Source organism: Sceloporus occidentalis, unplaced genomic scaffold, assembly GCF_023333645.1.
Source record: "Sceloporus occidentalis isolate IW3139 unplaced genomic scaffold, rSceOcc1.0.p SCAF_10, whole genome shotgun sequence".
In the NCBI taxonomy this organism is placed as follows: domain Eukaryota; kingdom Metazoa; phylum Chordata; class Lepidosauria; order Squamata; family Phrynosomatidae; genus Sceloporus; species Sceloporus occidentalis.
The window spans coordinates 24,444,930-24,468,529 of NW_028316990.1; the positions used below are offsets into that span (position 1 = coordinate 24,444,930).

At 43.1% G+C, this 23,600-nt stretch overlaps 1 protein-coding gene across 1 annotated transcript; it reads right to left on the reverse strand.

The window, feature by feature from the left end:
• Positions 1-106: 106 nt before the first annotated feature.
• LOC149306234 (ectonucleotide pyrophosphatase/phosphodiesterase family member 7-like) lies at positions 107-19,153 on the reverse strand. The gene is made up of 6 exons (XM_089540867.1): positions 19,018-19,153; positions 18,013-18,219; positions 12,509-12,654; positions 6,481-7,104; positions 3,719-4,050; positions 107-164 (listed from the first exon to the last, which is right to left on the reverse strand). The coding sequence occupies exons 1-6, from the start codon at positions 19,151-19,153 to the stop codon at positions 107-109; spliced, it is 1,503 nt and encodes a 500-aa protein (XP_089396993.1).
• Between the last annotated feature and the right edge of the window lie 4,447 nt (positions 19,154-23,600).

The following is a 23,600-nucleotide window of genomic DNA, read 5'->3' on the forward strand; positions in this document are numbered from 1 at the left end:
TATGGAGTGCTTTGATGGACTGGATGACCCTGGCGAGATCTCTTACAACTCTGTGATGACTTTGTCTCCAGTTGCGGTTGTCTTCTCTGAACCGGAAAACAAGTCATCACAAACTGGTGGTTGGTGGCACTGTCTTTATCTCTTCAGGCCGGTCATCCTTTTGCCTACAGGGAACAGAAGGGTTTTAAAATCAGATACGACTGAGCAAGTACTTTGCATTCAAACAGATATATTTGGGTGGTGGAGGCGATGGCCTTGAGATCTTGCTTGCTAGAGGGCTTTCGAATTAGGGCGATGGGTGCATCTAATAATGCAGTTTGGCTCCACTTTAACTGCCCTGGCTTTATCCTATAGGATCCTGGGATTTGTAGTCTGGTGAGGCACCCATATGCTTTGGTAGAAAAGATGAAAGACTTTGTAAAATTGCTAATCCCAGGATTTCATAGGCTGGAGTTACAACACTTAAAAATTGTCAGTTGCTCAGAGAACGGGCCACTCAAAGTAGTGTCAAACTACATCGTTTTTACACTGTAAATGCACCCTATGCCTCCATTACTATGTTAAGGATGGGGAAAGGGTGGCCCAGGGGTCATAGGTGGCTGTAGACCCCCCAAACCCCCCAGATATGTTAGGGGTTTTTTTTGGCTGAAAAGGACCCCCTGATGATACAAATGGCACAGCAATGAGGCTGCTTGTGTCCTCTTGATGGAGCTATCTCCTCATGATCTCACTAAGACCCTCACCATACTATAAATCCCAGGATCCCATAGAAGGGAGCCATCGTTGTTGAAGGGCTTCCAAACTATTATGCCTATGTCTAGTTAAGGGAACTTTTCCTTTTTTTAATCTATGCTGACTGCATTTGCACAGTGTCTAACCAGTTAATGGGCTGTGGCATCCGAGCCGCAAATGGCAAAACTGATGAAAACTTTGTTTCTATCAAAAAGAGAGAGAGATTTTACATCCCTTGCTTTGCTTCCATAAGTCTGTTTATGAAAAGCCTGCCTGCTTTCCCATTTCACACTCCACAAAACGGCCGACACAAACAAGGGGAAGCAGCAAAACCGAACAATCATATGTGCAAACTTTGAAAATGTGTTTCGAACGGCTGCGTTTTGTCGCTGTTTGCGCAGGTTGGCGTGGCTTCTAACAGATTGTTTGGTTTGTTCCTCACTCTTTATGTTTTTTAAAATATAAAACCAGAGAGATGGTATGCTTATTAAAACATCTGCTGTCCTATCTTTAATTAGGATTTCATCCTTTTTTTTGTTTTGTTTTTCTGCATCTGAATAGTCAGAACTTGGAAAAAAGTTCTCTTTCTGGATTGTAGCTTCCAGAATCCCCAGCTAGCAAGGGTTTCTGTTGTGCAATAAATATATTTTGTGCATGGATGTGTTGACAGGGATCTATGCCATGTAACCATGTCACATAGGCCTAAATCCTATTGTTAGTTCTAATGAAAGTAGAGCCATTCAAACAGTTAGATCCAACTATGTTTTGGCTCAACAATGAATTCAGTGGGTCTAGTTTGGTTGGGACCAACAAGCTGCACATCTGTACATTTTTGGAGGGCTTCAAAAATGTTCCTTATCGTCGACCAGAGTTCCTCATCATTGGCCATGTTGGCTGGGAGTTTTGGGAGTCCCTGTCTTGGTGGGATGTAAATAAAGAGGAGGAAGAGAAGGAGAAGAAGAGAAAGAAGAGAAGGAGGAAGGAAGAGGGCGAAGGAGAAAAGGAGGAGAAAAAGGAAGGAGAAAGAAGAAGAAGAAGAAGAGAAGGAGAAAGAAGAGAAGAGGAATAGGATAAGGAGAGAGAGGAGGAGGAAGGGAATGGGGAAGAAAGAAGGAGAAAAATGAGGAAGAAGAGGAAGAAGTGAAAGAAGAGGAAGAGAATGAGGAAGAGAAGGAAGAAGAAGGAGAAGAAGAAGAGGAGGAAGATAAGGAATGAGAAGAGATGGAGGAGAAAAGGAGGAGGGGGAGGAAGAGGAAGAAGAGGATGAGGAGGAGAAAGGAGCCACAAGAGTTAAAGTGCTACCAAACTGATATACCTTCGCAGTGCAGACCCACTTCATTTTCCTGTCTGCTGAGGCTGCCTTGATGTTTTCCATGAAATATGGTACAATTTGTTTCTTTATTGTATCAATAGGTTTTATTGTCTTTTATGGGTTTTTAGTTTGGAGATTTGCTTTTTAAAGGAAATCAAAATATTTGCGTTATGCAAATATCCATAAATAAATAAAATAAGCAATCCAAGTGCTAGAGGGACAAATGTTCGGAAAGGTGGTGAAGGAAGGGACATAAGTTGTGGTTTTTATTATGTTCTCGAGGCACGGGGCATGCGTTTTGTGGTGTGACAGTATAAGGGACGGTTTTGTATGCGACGCCAATGAAAATTGCATGAGATGTTCCCGGGTGTCACCAGCAAAAAATAATTTCTTAACATATGGCCCTCATAATTGTTGGCTGATTGAATTCGCAAGAAGGTTTTATACAGATACATGTTGTTTACCAGGACATTTTCCCCAAGAGCTTGATAACGTTTGCATTGATATTTCATTCCGGAATAATCAATGTGTGAATGAAACATGACTGAATTATGACGAGGAAATGAGTGTTCGGGTGTTTTATTGACATTTTGGAGGGAAAACGTGATTTGTGAAGATGCAGATATTTTTACAGAACGGAAAGAAGTGGGATTTTCAAAGGCATGGGGAAAACTGACTGCCAGAACTTGAAAAGTTACTTTTTAAAACATACCCCAACTATTCCAAGATTCCAAAAGTAGTTCACTGTGCTTCTTTGTTGTTGTTATAATATGCCTTCAAGTCTGACTTGTTGGGTTGTTGTTGTGTGCCGTCAAGCCATTTCAAACTATGGAGACCCTATCACAAGGTTTTCTTGGCAGGTTTCTTCAGAGGGGGTTTGCCATTGCCATCCTCTGAGGCTGAGAGAGTGTGCCTTGCCTAAGGTTGCCCAGTGGATTTCCACTGGAATTATGGAAAGCCAGTGTGGTGTAGCAGTTTGAATCGAATCGAATAATTTATTACAGCACATGTCCAGCACAGTAGCAGTTCGAACACTGGACTATGACTTTGGAGACCAAAGTTTGAGGTCTTGCTCAGCCATGGAAGCCACTGGGGTTGATACAGACATGTATCTTGCATGTATCTTGCAAAACGACTTCACCTGCTCCTTGTCATATTCTCTGGTGAATATGACTTTTGTTCTAGGTTTCAGCCTGGAAATTTCATGGTTTGGGGTGCTTGCTCCTGATCTGTCCATCCCAAGGCCCAATAAAATTGTCTTATTTATTACTTTTACTGTATTTTTTTGTAACATGCCCTTTCTCAGGAGCATCACTAGACATATGTGAGGGAACAGGCTGCACTGGGTACTACAGTTATTATCTTTACTGTAGTTTCTTGTAACATGCCCATGTTCAGGGGCATCACCAGGGGTATGTGAGGGCATTGATGCACCAGGTGACACCTCAAGGGAGGTGTCATTTGGTAATATGGTGGGACAAGGCTACCTTCCAGGTCTGGGGCTCTGCTGGCTGGGCAGTAGAGTAAGTCTCCTCCATTTTTCACCTGGCCAACAGCTCCACCAGATCCGAAAAAGAGAGGAGAGTTATTAAAACTCAACCATGTGTCAAATATACCAAGTACGCTGCCCATGTTCTCATCAAGGAACCCAATTGTAAAGGAAAGGTGTCTTACCTCTTCTTCTGCTGAAGAATCCTTTGTGTGATGGCTACAATGGGGAAGAGAAGAAGAAGAAGGCCTATCATGCTGCCTACAAGGATGGGAACAAGGATGTTTCTGGATGCTGGGGAGTGGAGCATGCCTTGTGTGAACGCCAGAGAACTGTTGCTGGGCTCCGGTTGGACGCCCAGAAGCTTACACATCAAGGCGTAGATGTGGATGCTGTCAAAAGGTTCTGCTAAGTAACCCTTCTTGAAATCTGGACCGAAAGCTCTAAAGATGGTCTTCATGTCCATGTCTTGATTGTCGAACCCGTGGTCTCCTTTGTAAACGTAGATGATAAACCTCTGAAATAGAAGATGGGGGACAGGGGAAAGAGAGGAAAAGAAATGCATCCTCCTCCATGGTTTCTCATACAGAGACACTTTCTTAGATTTGTGGAGAAGGGCATCCTAGAAATGCCATCTCATGTCTTTCAACATTTCACAAATAAAAAAGTGGGGACACGTTTGGCAAAACTCAGGCAAAAGCAAACTGCTGCAGCCACCTATCTTTCATGTTATTTCTCATTCATAACTTTTGCCATTTAATGTTACTTGGCTATAGGCATCCCAGTCTTCATCTGTGACATACAGAATAATCTACCTATCTATCTTAGGCCCCATACAGACAGGCCAAAATAAAGCTGCTTCGGGCCACTTTGGAGGTATGCTGTTTAAGACTGGATTGTGGCTTTGGCGTGGCTTCTGGACTCATGCATCATTTAAATAGCATACCTCCAAAGTGGCCTGAAGCAGCTTTATTTTGGCCTGTCTGTACAGGCCTTTAGTTACTTTTAGTAACTCCTCTCCCTACTGCTTGGTTTAAATGATGCAGCCTCTTTCAGATAGTCTTGATGGATGTTTTGGTGGAAATGCATCCAGCTGTTTTCCTATATCTAGGCATGCAACCTCATATCTCCTTTTACAGTTCAATCTTCCAAATGCGGGAACCTTCAGGTTTGGTCTCCTGGCCACTATATGTCACTATTGCTCCACAAGAATGCTGCAGAGCTAGGCATGCTGGTCAGTCCCCACCAGTTACAGTTCTAACTTTGCACTCCCCAAATAGGAAATCGACACCTAAAAAACCCCACCACCCCAAATTATTTATTTATTTTATTTACTTATGTGTAATGCAATTGTCAGAGCGGCATGTGGGACAAGCATAGCCACACCACCATCAAAAAGGAAAGGAGACAGGTATGCATAGAATCCGCACATGCCAACTGCTGAAAGCTGCATTTAGAAACAATGGTTATATTTGTGAAGTTGAAGGCTTTTATGGCCGGCATCCATAGTTTCTTCTCTGAAGATGCCAGCCACAGATGCTGGTGAAACATCAGGAATAAACTCTTCTAGAACATGGCCACATGGCCCAACCCACCCACCCACCCCCCCAAAAAAAATAATGGTTATGTTTGATGTAACATTGCTTTCTTTCTCTTTAGTGAGACATTGGAGTGGTAGAAGACATTTTACTGCCCGAGGCAGAATAGCAAATGGTGCCTCCGTTCCCACTATCCAAGTCGTGATGCGTTGAACCCAGAGCCATCGAAATTATTTCAGTAGTAAGCCTAACTCCTGACTGGATATAGAAATGCAAGAGTAACATAGATCCCTGTTACAAACCATCCTTGCACAGGAGGAGATCAGTAGTGGGAATGGGGTGAAAACATCAGTATGCTGTGTCCCAATGGATAGGAGAACAGACCGCCAACATTTGCAGAGGCTGATGCCTGTTAAGTCACAACTGGGGGTCCTTTACAAGCCCTACATATTCCCTGCGCTACTCCATATGTAGGGATCACATATGGTGCTTCCGTGTTTTGTGCCTTGTAGATTTCTGGTTTAATGTTAGATCTTAAGGTTGGCACATGGCATGCCTTCATGGTGGTTTGCCACAAGAGGGCACATTTAGAAGAAAAGATTGCAATGAGAAATTGAGAGAAAAAGAGCAATCGGAAGAAGTTTCTACTTTCCTGAATTAAAGTTGAATTTGTTCCCCCCCCCCTCCCCATCCATTTCATGGTGTACAATTTTAAAACAACAGGGAGTTGGGTCTCTCTTTGGCGGAATCTGCACTGCAGAAATAATGCAGTTTGACATTGCTTTAACTGCGGTGGCACAATGCTATGGAATTCTGCAGTTTGTTGTTTTGGGAGCTACAGTATTTCACCTTCTTTATCGGGGAACTCTGGTGCCAAACAAACTACAAGTCCCAGGATTCCATAGAATGGAGATACAACAGCTAAAGTGGCCCTGGTGGCGCAGTGGTTAAATGCCTGTACTGCAGCCATTCACTCAAAACCACAAGGTTGCGAGTTCAAGACCAGCAAAAGGGCCCAAGCTCGACTCAGGCTTGCATCCTTCCGAGGTCGCTAAAATGAGTACCCAGACTGTTGGGGGCAAATTAGCTTACTTGCTAATTAGCTTACTTGCTGTTCACCGCTATGATCTTTGGAATAGCGGTATATAAATAAAACAAATTATTATTATTATTATTATTCAAATTGCATTAATTCTGCAGCGCAGGGATGGAAACCCCACTGTCCCCTGAGATTCCTCCTCTGTGCAAACCTCCTGTAACTTGAAGTTTATTGTCTCAGGCGAAGAGGAAAGCAATGATAATCCCCCTCTCAGCTATTCCTGTATGTTGAATATAAACAATCTCATTCTATAGAAAGACTTCAAAATTCAAGAGAAGGAAGGATGGTTCAGATTTTGTACAAAACGTACCCCATTGACACTGTAACCAAGATCTCCATAAAGCAGGATGGGCAAGACGCGTCCGTGTTTGGCGTAATGGAAATGTTCGGGAAACTCCTCCTTTCTGAAGACTTTCAGATGAGGATGGGCATTTTTCAGTGCCTGATAGACCTCCTCTTCTTTCTCCGGTTTGGGGAGAATCATGCCAAAGCCGCCGTAGTCTATAATGTCGAACTTCAAGTCCGCAAATTTGATGTAGTTGGCCAACATGATCTCTTCGATGTCTGGGTTCTTTTTGACCGTGGTCATGCCATGATCGGAGGTGATGATGACGTTGAGGTTGTCCTTCAAGTCATGTTTTTCAATGACGTCAAGAAGGTAGCCGACGGTTCGATCAATTTGCTGGATGATTTCCTTCCTTTCCGTTGTCTCTGGGCCAAACTTGTGCCCAGTGTTGTCAGGTTCCCCGTAATAAAGTGTGATAAAATCAAAGTCCTCTTTGGTGAACCAATTCATGACGATATCGATGTTCTCCCTCCATTCGGTTTCGTTGCTGTCCGGGTGACCAAAGGCTTCGACCAGACTTCGGGTGACCGTCTGACCACTGAAATTGCCTCCTCCTCCTGGATAGTGAAAAGATGCTGCTTTTTTCCCCTGGTAGGAAAAGAATATGATTTAAATAATAATAGTTAGAAAGGAAATGAAGTAATTAATATTTTTATTTATCATTGTTGTGTGTGTTCAAGTCAAGTCAAGTCGACTTATGCCAACCATAAGGTGACCCTGTCACAAGAATGTCTGTGGCTGAGAGCATCTGACTTGGCAAGGGTCACCCAATGGATTTCCATGGCCAAACAGGGAATTGAACCCTGATCCAATGATCCAGTCCAATACTCAAACCATTACAGTCCAATGCCCTATATCCTAGGATCTAGATTTCAGGTGCACATCAGTTGATTCCAATGGGATATGCATCCCTGTTTAATTCAGTGGGACCTCGGAGTAGATGCGGAATGGATTCTGCAGAAAGTAAGGTAGATTGTTCCTTGTTTTTCATATTTGGGGGGGGGGGGGGAAACCCTGTCAGGATGGGGATAACTGCTTTCTAAGATAATTTATTAAACACTTAATTAAATGAATTTCAGAAGAGCACACCAGACCTTACAGTTATTAGTAGTAATAGTATTAGTATATTTAATTTGAGAGCATTAACCCAAGGCTGTGAAGTAGTAATGCTCCAACTGACATTTAATATGCCATTTTAGGCCTGGGAAAAGGTCAGCGTTGAGATAAAAATCTAATTTCACAATAAAGAAGACAAATCTTGCAGAGGTATAAAAAAGACCAATCCAGGTTGGTAGCATTATAGGAAGGACAAGGTCAACTTCAGAATGTCTCCGGTGAGGATCTGCAGATTTCACAGTACGGTCATCATGATATATTTTGAACTTCAAATGCCAGTAAAATCTCCAAAACCCTGAGTTCGACTATAGGTTTAATAGCAACAGTCCAGCTGTGAGATTCCAAGTTCTCCAGAACTTTCCTTCAGCTAGCAGGGGTAGGCAACCTTTTTGAGCCGGGGGCCGGGTTGCTGTTCCTCAAACAACTGGGGGGCTGAACTCAAAATGGTGCCCGGAGCAGCGCGGAAGCTGCGGCGGGGGCGGCAATTGGCGGCAGGACCAGGCTGGGGCCGGTCCCAAGGCCTCCCCGGGCCGGATCCGGCCCGTGGGCCGTAGGTTGCCGACCCCTGGCTTAGAGGATAGAAAAGGATGGGGAAAGTAACTAGCTGGGGATGACGGGACTTGTAGTCCAATATGTCTTCAGGAAGCCCAGTTTGGGAACATCGGTTTAGACTATGCCAAGGTAAATGCAAAGCATGGGAAAGTTATAGAGTACTGCAGCTTCCTGAATCTGCCATGCTGATTCTGGGAATTGTAGTCCAAAAGAAACACATGCACAAACACACAGACAATGTTCCAAATCTTTGGAGGCACATAAGTGATGTGATCCAGGAGGTTGTCAAAGGTTGGATGGTCCATTGGATGGTTCAATGGTAGCTGGTAGTCCATTGTATGTTGGAGTGATGAATCCACTCTGGGATTTAGTCCAAAGATAAAGGTGTTAGCCAACATGCCGAACCTATTTTGGTGGTGGGTCCCAGTGCCTTAGAACCAGTGTGTTATAATGGTTTGAGCATTGGACTATGACTCTGGAGACCAGGCTTTGAATCTCTGAACAACCCACTGGGTGACCTTTTGGGTGAGTCACACATTCTCAGCTCCAGAAAACCCAGCATAGGTTTACTTTAGGGTCACCATAAATTGGAAACAACTTGAAGGCTCACCACAGTAACGGCAACAACAACAACAATCCAGTGCCTGGGGTAGTTTTAAAGTTTAGGATGCAACCCACATCAGATCCATTGCCCCAGTGACTTAGAAGTTACTAGCCACCACTTCTTGGTATTTTGGTGAAAATAATGGGTGGAGAGGCAGTGAAATGGCAAGGAAGAGCCCAAGGACAATTGGACCATGAGCCCAAATACAAGTTGTTGATACCGAGTAAAAGCCAAGTTGGATATACAGTGCACCCTCGATTTACGCAGGGGATCCCCCCCCCCCCGCGTAAAACAAAAAACGCATATGCTCGATCCCCATTGCAAGTAATGGGGCTTGTGCTCATGGCGGTGTGCGGTGCCGGTGGTGCACACACCATTGTTTCTTCTGGTGCATGGTGCCGGAAGAAGCAGCATATAACACGCCTGCGTATGACGCGGGTGCACTGTAATGGCTTTATAGGGACATGTAAATCCTGACTGGCTGCTTAAACCATCTGACTTCACCACTGTAATGTATGTATGTATATATCTGTCTGTATATATATTTTGCCCCGATGTCAGTATGTGGAAGGAACTCTTGGAAGGAACTGAATCTATTGGTGGTCCCGATAAGTTGCGGAAGGGTGAATCGATTGTTGAATAGCACATCAAAACATACGTAAACACTATGTAGTTAATAGGTCTGCTCTAGTTGGGACTACAAATAAGATCCAGACCTCATTTGGTTGCCAAATTCAAAAATCTGATGGCCAGATCTATCCTAAGCTTGAGTCACCTTTGATGGTTGGACTCAAACTCAAGATTTTTGGATTTGGTTACCAAATGAAGATCCTATTGGTAGTCCCAACTAGAGCAGACCTATTAACTACATAGTGTTTACATATGTTTTGGTGTGCTATTCAATGATTCACCTTTCTGCAACTTATTGGGGCCACCAATAGATTCAGTTCCTTCCAAGAGTTCCTTCCACAGACTGACGTTGGGGCAACACACACACACACACACACACACACACACACACACACGAGAGAGAGAGAGAGAGAGAGAGAGAGATCCACTTGCAAAAAACAATATTGATTCATTCATTGCCTGATCACTGGGGAGACAGATTATAAATCGACTAAGAACTCCTTAGTTGGTTGACAGTTCTCTCTTTTGTTTGCGGACAGGCAGGCTATATATAATTCAGGGCTGTGCAATGGGATTTGATGTCCGCAAACGTCGCTTTAGCAAGTCAGGGATCAAATGTAATAAATGTGATTTACTGGCAGGGAATACATTGATCAGTCGTTTAAGGGCCTTGGGTTATTTCTGTGTTAGTTTAAGGACACAAGAAAGGAATCGGTTATCTTGGGAAACCATAGCCAACCTAATAATTATAAAAGATAACAATAATGATAATAATTATTATTAGTTTGGTTTATATCCCGGCTTTTCCACAATGTGGCAAGCAAGGCAGTTTACAAAAATTAAGACATATTCAGGTTTGCCTTAGGATTGTCCTAAGTCGGAAATGGCTTGAAGGTGCACAACAACAGCAGCAGCTAATTTTGGCATTAAAGAGAGAACTAAAGCACATTTAAGGCATCTTGCAAATGAAGCAAAAACGGCGACTAGTTGCACGAATGATTATCACATGCAATTGCACAAATAAAGTTATATCAGAAATGCATTGATGCTGGAATCCTGACAGTAAAAAGATGTGCGTTAATGCTTCTTTGTGACCACTTTAATGGTGGGTTTTGTGCGATGTCGTGTGAAATTGTTTCGTGTAATTATGTGATTTTCCCAGGGTATTCACGGGATAAACTCTGGATCTCTAAGTCATATGTCTCTTATTGCATAACATAGTAGTTCTTCGGTTCTCTCCCCGCAGCAGAATGGTTGTAAAAGTGAGCCTTTTATCTAATGGATTTTCCCAGCTAGAAAAATGGATTCACTTTTACAACCATCTTCCATGTGAAGAGGACTGAAGCATTGCGAGGCCACATGGTAAGGCGTGTAGTAAGGTGCTATTATCCTCCTGGACTTCCACTTTCGGGTGATGCCAACCCTATTCATATGTTGGGTATGGGTCTTTGTCGGTCACAACCAATACTGTGAATTAAGCCTGGAAATAGACCAGTAACTAACTAGTGGAGATGTTGCAACAAGAGAGTTGTGAACTCTCTCCATCAAAGCAGCCCAGGTTTGCAATCTGGCTCTGCAGCTGAACAATAACATGCCTTCTCATCCTTTGTTTTTCCTCCCATCTTCTCATTCCTATTCTCTCTTGACCTGCTCTTCTTCTCTCATCTCTCTTAGCAACGGAGAATGCCACCAAAGTTTCTTTGCTCTCGCACAAAGAAGGGCAAAGAGTGAAGCTAATTCGAATGATGCACGGAGAGGGAGTTTCTAAAAGTTCATGCCGCTAAAGGTTAAACCGAGCTGAAAACACTCCTTGGACTGAAAGGCTGGGACAAGTTACAAAGGATTTTAATTCCAGAATATGATTTGGGGCATTGGAGGGGAGAGAAAAAACACAGAGACAAACCTCCCAGCTGTCTCTGTATTTTTCAGGAACAATAATAAGAATGGCTCTGAATGTTGCAATAAAAGGAAGGAGACGTAACAACCAGAAATAACGTTCCCGGTTAAAGCTGGTGATATTGGGATTTTACGGCTGCTAGTAAAGTTGATTATGTTAATAAAGCGGGGAGGCAAGAACGGTAAATACCCTCTTGTTTCTACATAATTATATTTTTATAGAGTTTTTATTAAATTGTTTGGTTTGGAATTAAGAACGGGAGGGATTCCCTTGCCAGATTTGGACTCAATGTAAATGGAGCTGCTCAGGTAAAGGAAAACAAGAACCAGGCTGAAAAAGAAATGCTAGGTATCCCTTGGTGATATATTGCAATATAACCGGGATTGTTATTGTGATATATTCCAATATAACTGGGATTATTATTGCTATATATTCCAATATAACCAAGATTGTTGAGCATTGTGTAATGAGAAGGGTTGTTGGTTTAGGATTTAGGCCTGAGATTCCCAGAACCAAATCTGAAACCTAAGGACAGTCCCAACCACAGTTGCTCACAGCTTGTCATTCAAACACACAGAGATAGGGATGGGGATGGAGATGGAGATGGAGATGGAGACAGAGGGAGGACATACAGGTTGAGTCTCCCTTTTCCAAAATGAATGTGACCAGATGTGTTTTGGATTTTGGAATACAGTGGACCCTCGCCTTACACAGGGGATCTGTTCTAGACGCGCCCGCATAAGGCAAATTCCGCCTATGCTTGAGCCCCATTCACTTGAATGGGATGCGCCGCCCCATGCACCCTGCGCGCTCCCACGCGGCTTGAACATGTACGCTCAAAGCCGCGTATAGCACGCCTGTGTATAATGTGGGTGCACTGTATTTGTATATGCATAATGGGATATCTTAGAGATGGGATGCGAGTCTAAACATGGAATCCATTGAAGTTTCGTACACACCTTATACACATTGCCACAGTATTTCCAAAAAATTTGTGCATGAAACAAAATTCAGATACATCGAACCACCAGAAAGCAAAGGTTTCACTGTCTTGGCAGTCGCAATGATACTACTTACTATTTTCTTTTTTTGGCCTTGGAACGCTTATGCTCACGAATTACATTAAAAAACAGCTTTCCAAGCTCTACTAGAAACACACCAAAAGGTAAGATACACAACGATGGATCTGGTACCTGATTCTGAGCTGTGATCCATAGGGGCAGGACTCCGTTGTCCCACCATTCTGTCTTGTTTTGTGTCTCCTTGTAGCTGTATTTCCTCAAAGTGTCTGTGTTGAACATCATATTATGGATGACTCCGTGGTCTTCAATCCAGCGGCCTGGGTTTGAAAACAACAACAATGGGTAGCTTTTAAAACACATTTTCCTATCCAGCACCTCAGCTTTAACTCCCTTCTGTAAATGGTGGAGGAGGAATATTACATGGTCCATGTGCCGGCTTATGCTGTTTCTTCATGATCTATCATGAGTATGCTGGCTATTGGCTGTAATAAATGGAAATAATCCATCATGAGTGTTGAAGCAATATTGATCCAGGTGGAAAGAGAGTATGGCCCGAGACAGATGGGCCGAAAGGAGCGTGGCAGCGGCGAAACTAGGGTTCCGGACTGCGCAGCAACCACCCGGTCCGGAACCCTAGTATATAGTGGCGGCAGCCTGATTGCGGCATCCTCTGCACAGCTGCTGCCATTTTGACGTAATGTTCAACACATGTCAGTTACGTCATGAGTGCGCCATTGACGCATTCGTGACATAACCAGGGCACCGGAAAAAGAACCCGGAAAAACCGGGTTCTTTTAACTCCGGAGGAATGTTGCACGGTCTAGCGGCTGCAGCATCCCTCTGGGGTTAAAATGGGCGCCTGCAGACCGCCGTTTTATATCACAGACCAGAAGCTTGCAACATTCAGAGGTTTCCTCAAAAGTAACTACTTGAATGGAGCTCTACTAGGAGCTACCATGACCATATCCTTTTGGCTTCCTTGGAAACGCCATACCATGTTGAACGGATGCAATTGTATCTCATTTTGGAAACTAAGCAAAGTCTGAGCTGGTTAATTCTTCAATGGGAGACAACCTGAAACCTCCAGATAGGGCTAGGGCTAGGGATAGAGATAGAGATAGAGATAGAGAAGGGTATACCGTTACCAGTTAAAGACTGGATCGCAATGGTAAACTAGAGGCGTGAAAGAATTTCCCCATGGACGGTGTAACTACTTAGCCGAATATTTTGCTCCTATGGCACAATTGTACCAATCACCATCGTAGTGAGGAGTACAATGCTCCTTAATAATAATAATAATAATAATAATAATTTGTTTTATTTATATACCGCTATTCCAAAGATCATAGCGGTGAACAGCAAGTAAGCTAATTAGCAAGTAAGCTAATTTGCCCCCAACAGTCTGGGTACTCATTTTAGCGACCTCGGAAGGATGCAAGCCTGAGTCGAGCTTGGGCCCTTTTGCTGGTTTTGAACTCGCAACCTTGTGGTTTTGAGTGAATGGCTGCAGTACAGGCATCCTTGACTCGCTTCCTTGAGTGATCTGAACCTACCTTCTCAGTTGCCATTTTGGATACCAAAATGGGTTTCATGTCCACGTTTAAGCCGCCGAGACGGAAAGGCTCTTAAGATTTTGCCCTTCCGCACTTCATTAGCACGCGGTATATTGCATTTGAGAATTAATTTGTCGCAAAGATAATCCTTTTGAACCAATCGCGTCCGGATACTAATGAAATCATTATCTGAGTAATATATTTGCTTTATGGGAAGTTCCTCGTAATGAGGGATATTAATTAAAAAACCTGTTGGATGGCTTGTAAGCATATAAGCATATCTGCCTGTCTGCTTTAATTAATTCCCAGTAAATAATAAGGGCATATAAACATGTAATTGCATTAGATATTTTTTTTCTATTGAACTTAGTCAGCCTTTAAAGAAAAAATCCCTGCGCTTTTGAGCTTGAAAACTCCAAGGAAAAGTTAAAGAAACAGCTTTGGGTTATTGTTCTAAAGCAAAATTCCTTTTTAATTTCCTTTGCTGAATGCGTGGGATGAAGATTCGGATAGACATTTTGGGGAAATCCTCTTTTATTTGACCACTACTGCAAGAGTTTAACACTGGTGCAAAAATGGAAATCTAGAATCATATATACATCTAAGACATACATAAAACAGTAACCCCCCAAAACATAAGCATTCTTCCAAACTAACAACTTCAATACAAACTATAAGACAACTTATTGTTTGTCGATTGATACATAATTGATTGATATGTAATTTCCCCTTATCCTCTCTTTCTAAAAAATAAAACCATTACTAAAGCAGATTCCTAATGCTTTTTCATAATCTTATTATTTAAAACTGTACTAATACATTAATTTTATTTCTTAATGTAATTCATTGCGTTGCTGTGACCGTTACCGCAATCTTAATATATTTCAGCTCTCCGCATATTTTTGCAGGAGGTTTATCAGCGGCTCCCAGTCTTTCTTCAATTCTTCCTAGGACTTTCCTCTCAACAAACAGATAAATTTGTTAATCTCTATATAATCTATTAGTCTATCTAATGGTTCTTTAATATCTGCAAGCTCTCTTTTCTTCCATCTACTAGCAAGCACAATATGGGCTGCTGTGGTCATATAGAATAAAGGTTTTCCATGCTTCTTTTCCCAATAGATCATTTATCTTTATGCTTAACAAGTATAGGTGAGGATTGAGATTTATTTTACAGTTCAAGATTTCCATAATCAACCAAGTTTCCTAAAGATATTGTGTGGCCGGTTTATGTACCAGACAGCCATAAGTTTGGGGAAAGAAGTAAAGTATTGCCCACAGATTGCATGAGCATAAAAATCTGTGAACAATTTGCGCAACTCTTTGCAGATAAAATCGCTCAGATCTGTACAACAACAATCTGCTACATTTCTTCTCAATCTCTTTTGGTACCTTATTGAGCGTATGTAATAAACATAGGGGGAGTATAGACCGCCAAGAAATGGTGGACTGTAGGCGCCTGCTTTTACTCCGGAGGGACGGCGAAGCCCCCAAACCGCGCACCATCACTCCGGAGTAAAAAGAACCTGGAAAAACCGGGTTCTTTTTGCGCCGCTGTCGTGAGTGCGCCAATGGTGCACTTGTGACCTAACGGACATACTGTGACGTGCGGATGCTATGCGTCCGTTATGTCAAAATGGCGGCACCCGTGTACACAGGACACCGCCATTATTGTGCCGCCGACATGTACTAGGGCTAGAGACCGTGTGGTTGGTGAGCGGTCCCTAACCCTAAAATTGGCACCAGCACGGTGCATTTGAATAGTCTATTCTGGGCCAAAGTTGCATTTTTCTTCTGGCTAACTCCCAACTTTCCAGGTTAATGTCTCTTCTAATATCCGTTGCCCACTTCATCATTGTTTCTTTCACAATGTTCCCTTCTAGTTCTCTTTTTAACAATATACCATAAAATTTTGAAATCGATTTTAGGCCCTACTCTGGAAGCTAGTCCTGTTGGTTTTGCTGGACCTTTTGGTAGCCCTCCACTGCCATTCCCTTTTCCTTGCATTGTTTAGATTGCAAGATTTATGAATTGCAAGCCACCTGGGAGACTTTTTGGCTGAAGGATAGAGAATAAAGTTTGGCACTCGCTAGCTTAGAGGGGGAAAAGGAGAATAAAGAGAGATGACAGAAGTGCATGCAATTACTGTAGTGTGGAGAATACAAAACACAGAGGGGAAAAAGTAATGCGCTCATGAAGCCAAAAGGACAACATCTTAAATATTGTTACCAAAAGGATATAACCCCCATGTATGCCGTTTGGTCTATTGAAGCTTCCCAGGCAGTCTCTCGGCAGAAGTAAATTGAAAGTAGAATTCTTGCTTTTATGGGCTTTCAACATCATTTCTGACGGATGGTGACCCTTATGGTGAACCTGCGATGGGTTTTTCTCGGCAGGATTTGTTCAGAGGAGCTTTGGAGCGTGTGGTTTCTCTGAAATCTCCAAGTGGCTTTCCCTGGCTGAGTTCAAACTCAGTCCTAGCCCAACATCCAAACCATTCCATTATGCTGGTTGCCACCAAACCCAAGTACAATTGGGCTGGGTCTACAGCGCAGAATTATTGCAGTTTGATACCGCTTTAACTGCCGTGGCTCAGTGCTCTGTGTCATTTTTAAAGATATTTTGGCTTCTCTATCAGAGAGCTTTGGTGCCCCAACAAATTACAAATCCCAGGATTCTGTAGCATAGAAGCATGGAAGTTTAAAGCGGCACTAAGCTTGCATTGATTTCTCTCATTCTTAAGAGACTCTTCTTTCAAAATTATCCGACTCCACTTTTCCCCTTTCGCATGAGATAAAACTTTTACTTTTGCAAGACAACACTCGAAGAAAGGATCTTTGCCAGGCAGTCGCTCAAGCGGCCCCTGAACCCGGAGATAAGATTTGATCGTCGGTTGTATAAAATTTATCTCTTTGTTTGCGATAAGGCCTTGGATTGCAACTGCTCCCAAGATGCCCCTGTTGAATCAGCATGAATGCTGTCTCCCGGTGGATAAACCCTTTCTCGACAAACTTCAATTCATGGGCAACACCTTTAGCACTGGATAGTATTTCCCCCTATTATTCTGCTATTATTTTCGCCTTGGAAGGTTAGTGGCTCTGACACAATGGGCCAATGAATCCAAGGTTTACTTTGAACTCATCCAGAATCTCTTTTTGGTGATAAGGACCAGCATCCTTAAGCTCAGTTTGGGCCATGGGTTTCAAGAGCCCCCCTGTGCTGTTTATGTGCCCCCAGGGCCCTATAGTAGTCATTTATTTTGCCCCCCAAATGCAAAATATAGCCTTAAGAAGACTTTGGTCAAAGTGGCTTCATTGTACCATTTGATTCAGTGGGTTTACACAAACAGCCACAGTGTATTTTCCATTGTACAATGGGACTATCTGGAGGCACATTGGCAGATATACCATTGGTTACACAACATTGGATCAGCAAAAGAGTAGGGAAGCACAGACACCATTTAAAAATCAGAGGCGTAACCATGTGGACCTGGAATATCAGCATGCAAAGGGATCTTGTAACACTTTTGAGACCAGTTGTGTGAAAGAAGTTGTAGCATAACCTTATGCAGTCTTTGGTCTACAAAAGCTTGTGAGAAAGTAAAGCTAAGAGCCTGTAGAGACCGGCACTTTGCAGGCAAACTAGGGCTCAGGTAGGGCTGAGCGTTCATATGCTCAAAGCCCTACTTGTGCAGCCCGGGTGCCATCTTGGCGTGCTCCCGTCCAGACGGCACACACCATGATGACGACCCTCTTGCACAGTGCCCAAATGGTGCTGCGCATGAGGGGGATCATAACACAGTGCCAGGGCACTTATGGCGCCCCTTCTATGGCGCAAATAAGAGCCGTGCCTCCTTTTTACACTGGGTTGGGGGCATGACATGCACTTGCCGCGTCCCCAGCCTAGTGTTTCCAGAGGTGGCATAGAGCTGCCGGTAACTGGGCTGTTTGTACAGCCCCCGAGTCTACAAATGCTTATGCTACTACCTCTTTTGCACAATGCTACAAGATCCCTTTGCCGGCCATGCAAAAAATTACGGTGGATTAGCACAATCCAAGCACAATCTCAACTATGGTCACTCAACAGCCAGGGATCATTGGTGAATTGGGGTTATGGACGTACCTGTGATAGTTGTAAAATGGGAAGGCGAAGTCATGGTCACAAATGGAGGAGTGATGTATTTTGCCTTGACTCCTTCCTTGGCTAAGTTGTCCAAGTTTGGTGTCTCTACATCCTGGTCGTAATCCCACCGGAAACCATCAAAGGAGATCAAGAGGAGTTTGCGACCATTGGCTTTTCCCTCATTGTGGGCAACTGGAAATCCCACAGCTGAAGCCAATAGGATGGCATTCAGAGCTAGGACTTTTTGGATATTCATGTTGCAGTTCAGAGAACGCGTTCTTCAGCCTGGCCTCTCTTTTTCTAAGATCTGGCGTCTTTTGCTCTAGAACCGAGCAGAGCAAAGCTCAACATAGATAAGATGACTCACGCCTCAGTGGCCACGTTCCCATTATCACCGGCTTTTATGGAACGAAAATAACCCAAATGCTAATATGATAAATGTTATCTTTGAAGATCTCTTTCTGCAAGGCACAGGGAACAAAACAAACGAGAGAAGGGAAATAAATTACTCTCCAGCGAATGCAAACAAGAAGTAAAATGATGATGCAACAATTCATTGGGGGGGTGCTTCCTGATGTACATTTGGAGGCTGTATCCGCACTACAAAGATAACCTAGTTTTATATCACTTTAAGTGCCATGGGTCAGTGCTATGGCATTCTGGGAATTGTAGCTTTCTGAAACATTTAGCCTTCTCTGTCAAAAAGCTCTGGTCCCACAACAAACTACAAATCCCAGAATTCTATAGCAATTGAGCCATGGAAATTAAAATGGCGTCAAACTGGATTATTTCTACAATGCGGATGTAGTCTTAGGAAATATCAGTGCATAATGAGAGCACTTGAAGTGGACCAGAAATGTCCAAGTGAGAATTTTGATTTTCCCCATATGCAATACACACACACACACACACACACATCTTTCCAATCTTGGATATGAAGAAATTGTGACTTTTTCTAAATTCTCATTAAAACAAAAAGAACCGAACTGACAAGTTGTGCCATACTTTCAGCTGGGCTGGTGAAACAGTGGCTGTCCAGACGCTGGTGGACTCCAACCCCCATCAGCCCCAGGGTGCATAGTAGCGGTTGGGGATGATGGGAGTCATTGTCCAACTGTATCTCAACAGCTTCACGTTCCATCACCGCTACATTTGAGGAGATGCATTGCGCATCTTTCCTGCGGGGATTTTTGCTTCAGTGACTTTCTGCCAATTCGTTTGTTAGTCTTCCTGCCTTGATCCCCAGCACCTTCAACTAGCCAAGCCCATCTTTGCATGGCTGCCTCCGCCATTTGCATGCCAAGTGAGCCTCTTGGAGGAAGGCGGCAAGGATCCACTGCGTTTGGAAGATGGGAAGGTCAATAATTAAGGGCCTGGCTTGTTCTAGGCGAGGAGAGTGGAGAAAATTAAACTGCCAACAATGAATAATGAGAAATCTTTGATGGAATTAGCGATGCTGAACAGGGGCTTTAATGCCTCCTTATTTCCTCTCAAGCCTAAAGTTTTAACAAAGAAAGAGGAGAGAGTTGGGGAAGAAGAATCGTGCAGGGAATCTAACCATCTTCAAGGATGGATAAAACCATGGGTCAAGAAGAGAGTGCATTTTTTTGCAGGCGGCAACATGGAGAAATGAAAGCCAGTGTGATGTAGCGGTTTGAGTATTGGACGTTGACTCTGGAGACCAGGGTTCGGATCTTTGCTTGGCCATGGAAACCTAATGGGTGACTTTGGGCATCTCAGCCTCAGAGGAAGGCAAAGGCAAACCCCCTCTATATAAAGCACACCAAAACTGAGATAGCATAGTCTAATGGTTTGAGTGTTGGATTAGGACTAGCAATTTCCTAACAAAGTGATGTTGAGAGCCGGTGTACAACTCTGTGAGTGTACTGTTATACTCCATCGCTGCAGTGTGGGATCTTGGCCAGTACTTCCAAGATCGGAGTATTAGTTACTGTATATAGAAATGTTAGTCCAAAAATTGACCCCAAAAACATGGGTCGACTTATCCACAGGTCAATGTAAGTACTGTACTTTAACTCTCTCTCTCTCTCTCTCTCTCTCTCTATATATATATATATATATATATATATATATATATATATATATCCAAATCCTTTCTCTGAATAAGAGCTTAGTCCATCCTGGAAGCACCAAAAAGACGCATGGACCCCCTCTACTCTAGCATCCATCCAGACTTTAGGACGAGCACAAACAGTTATTCCCAACAGAATTTTCTAAGTTTGTTGGCATCGTTTTCCTTTGCATCCTTTGTCACATGCGCCTAAGTTTTACCCTCGACTTATCCAGGGGTCATATCAAAATCCATAATTTTGGCCTCAAAACCTGCCCTCAATTTATACATGAGGTCGACTTATAGGCAAGCATATTCGGTAAGCCCATAATGTGTAAACATCTACTATTCTACTGAAAAGGAGACCCAGTGCAACTCCGACTTCACATTTTGGAATGGCTTGCGATTGCCTGTCAGCATTACCTCCTTATCCTACTGGAACTAGGCTGTTTATTTATCACTGTCAGACCAAGCGGAGAACACACTATCTCTGTCCCTTGGGGAACAGGTTTGGAGAGGAAGACAAAGTGCCCATGCAGATTAGTCTCTAGTCTCACCGCAAAATGCCCTGGATGGAATTGTCGACCAAAGAGAAAGTCTTCCATCCCTTGTTGTTGTTGTTGTGTGCCTTCAATTTCCAATGTACGGCAACCTTAAGGGCAAAATATCCCAGGCAAGGTTTATTCAGAGGAGGCTTGTCATTGCCTTCTTCTGAGGCTTTGAGAATGGGACTTGCCCAAAGTCACCCAATGGTTTGCCATAGCCGAGTGGGGATTTGGACCCTGGTCTCCTGGAGCCCTAGTCCAACACTTGAAAATGAAATGAGATTTGTTACGGTCAATGACCAGCACAAAACAATACAATGCAGTACAAAATTATACAATGTCCAATAGACAAAACAATGCAAGCATACAATGCAGATACAAAAAGGAATACAGCTTGGAGATGCCTCAAACAAGGGTCAATAGGTACTGGAATAAGTAATATTGTACATCAAGTAGTCCAACGCTCAAACCACTACGCTATGATGGTTCTCAATGTTATGAGCCTTCAGGCTGACTTACGATGCTGAGTGTCTGAGGCTGAAGCTGCCCCAAGTCCAACCAACACCGCCTCCCAAACTGTTGTTAATAATAATAAATTAATAATAATAATAATAATAATAATAATAAATTTTATTTATCTCCCGCCTCTTCCCGTAGGCAGCTTACAAACACAATAAAATACAATACTACCTCCCTCTCTTTATTGCTTTTGGCCAATAGCCATTGCAAAAATCAAAGTAATATTACAACACACACAAAATGTCCATAAAAACAGTATACAACAGATTGTACCAAATAGCAAAAGTTTCACTAACAATTGTGGATAACTTGGATAATATGAATATGTTAAGATTCAAAGTTGGGCTCTTTTAGATCACATTATCTCCATTACAGGAAACAGCAATCTCTGCTATGTAATGAATAAAATACAATACAGTAATACAAAAGTAAAAACTGATACACACATAAAATGCAATGCAACTCTAATGCAATACAATATAAATAATTTCCCCCTCCATATATATATATATATATATATATATATATATATATATCAACGATAGAATATAAAATAAATCATTAAATTAAAGCAATCAAGACGGAAGAAGCGGAGATGCTGAGTAACTAGTTGGGAGCGATCAAAATGATGGTCAAATACGCTTGGTGAGGCAACTGAGTGTATTATTCAGGGAAGGTCTGTCGGAAGAGATCCGTCTTGATGGCCTTTTAAAAGGCATTGAGCATAGTAATGTGCTGGATCTCCTCCAACAGGCCATTCCATAGTTTGGGAGCAGCAGATGAAAAGCGGCAGATGCTACTGTTGTTGTTGTTGTTGCTGCTGCTGCTGCTGCTGCTGCTGCATGCCTTCAAGTGAAGTCTACCTTATGGTGAGCCTCCTCTTGGCTTTTCTTGGCCACTGGGTCAATTGCTTGGCAAGAGGAGAGGAGGTTTGCCACTGCCACCCTCTTGCGCCAAGAGAACGTAACTTGCCCAAGTCCCCGGTGCATTTCTGTGGCCAAGCAGGGATTCGATCCCTAGCTGCTCCTACACACCTTTGCTACTTGTTCACAGCCAAGGCACTATTAAGGTTGGTTTGGGCAGGGATATGTACAAGCATGGCAATAGTATTATGATCATGAACATGCCCCAGAACCCACCTTAAACTAGTTTTGTTGCACTGTGGCTCAGGGATGGGAGGAGGCTAGCCCCTCACTAATCTGGATTACAGTAGAAAATTGTCATTTTGTGGACTTTTATTATTTTTGCACTATGTATTTGTATTTCTACTTTTTTTTTGGAACCCGCCTCTATCCGTAGGGAGAGGCAGGCTTATTATTATTATTATTAGGCCGTTTGCCCTTAATAAAATGTTTTTCCTCCTCCCACCTTTCCTTCCCTCTCAAGGTTTTTTTCAAGGAGCCTTTTAATTTTCCTAGCAAAGGAAAACGAACGCAACCTTAACTTTAACTTTGATGGCGCTTGGGTTTACCGGGGGGGGGGGGAGGGAGTGTCACTTTTCAGAGATTATCGATCTGTTTCAAAATAGCCTTCCTCATGGTTAATCATTAATGAAAGGGTCACTCTTTTGTCCCCTTTGGAAAGACACCGTCGGCAGATGGAGGCACATCCCTCCGCCGTCACTATCCATGACCATCAGCCCAACACCGTTTTAGAGATGGCTTTGTCTGTCCCTGTTGCGTTTTGCATGGATCAAGGCATTTAACCTGTCGCTCTCAGTTATGCCACTCTTGTTTCTGAGGAGGAGGAGAGGTACCTCTCTGTTTGGTGCATGCCCAGCTGAATTCAGAGTAAGTGGGAAGGTGAACTTGGGACAGGGAGAACTTTCCGATGGAGCTGAGTTGGAGTTCAGCTCGTAGGCAGTGATGTATTCAAGTCTTTTACTCCAAGTCTTTACCATCAAGTCTCACGCTGGGTCTCAAGTCCTTGCGAGATACTTTCAAGTTGAGTTTCAAGTTTGGGAGATGACTCTAACAGAGGACGCCTTTCTCAGAGGTGAAAAGCAAATGCGTTAGGAAATGGGTATGAGGTCTGCTCATCCCCGCTGCACATCAGAGGAGCCTTCTGAAGCTTCCCAAAAGCTTCCCAAAGCTTTAGAACAGTGGTTTCCAACCTGTGGGTCGGGACCCCTTTGGGTTTTGAATGACCCTTTCACGGGGATCGCCTAAGACCATCAGAAAACACATATTTGCATGTAGCAATGAAAATAATTGTATGGTTGGGGGTCACCACAATATGACGAACTATATTAAAGGGTCGCAGCATTAGGAAGGTAGAGAACCACTGCTTTAGAAGGACCCTTCCACCTGAAACACATCTTCTGTTTCCTTCCAAGAAATGCACCTTGCACCCTGGGACCAGGTCTTGCCTGCTGCCTGCAGTGAATGACGGTCAATATACAAGTCACTAGTTGAATCAGTGTGTCACTTATACCAAGTCGAGTCATGGAAGCA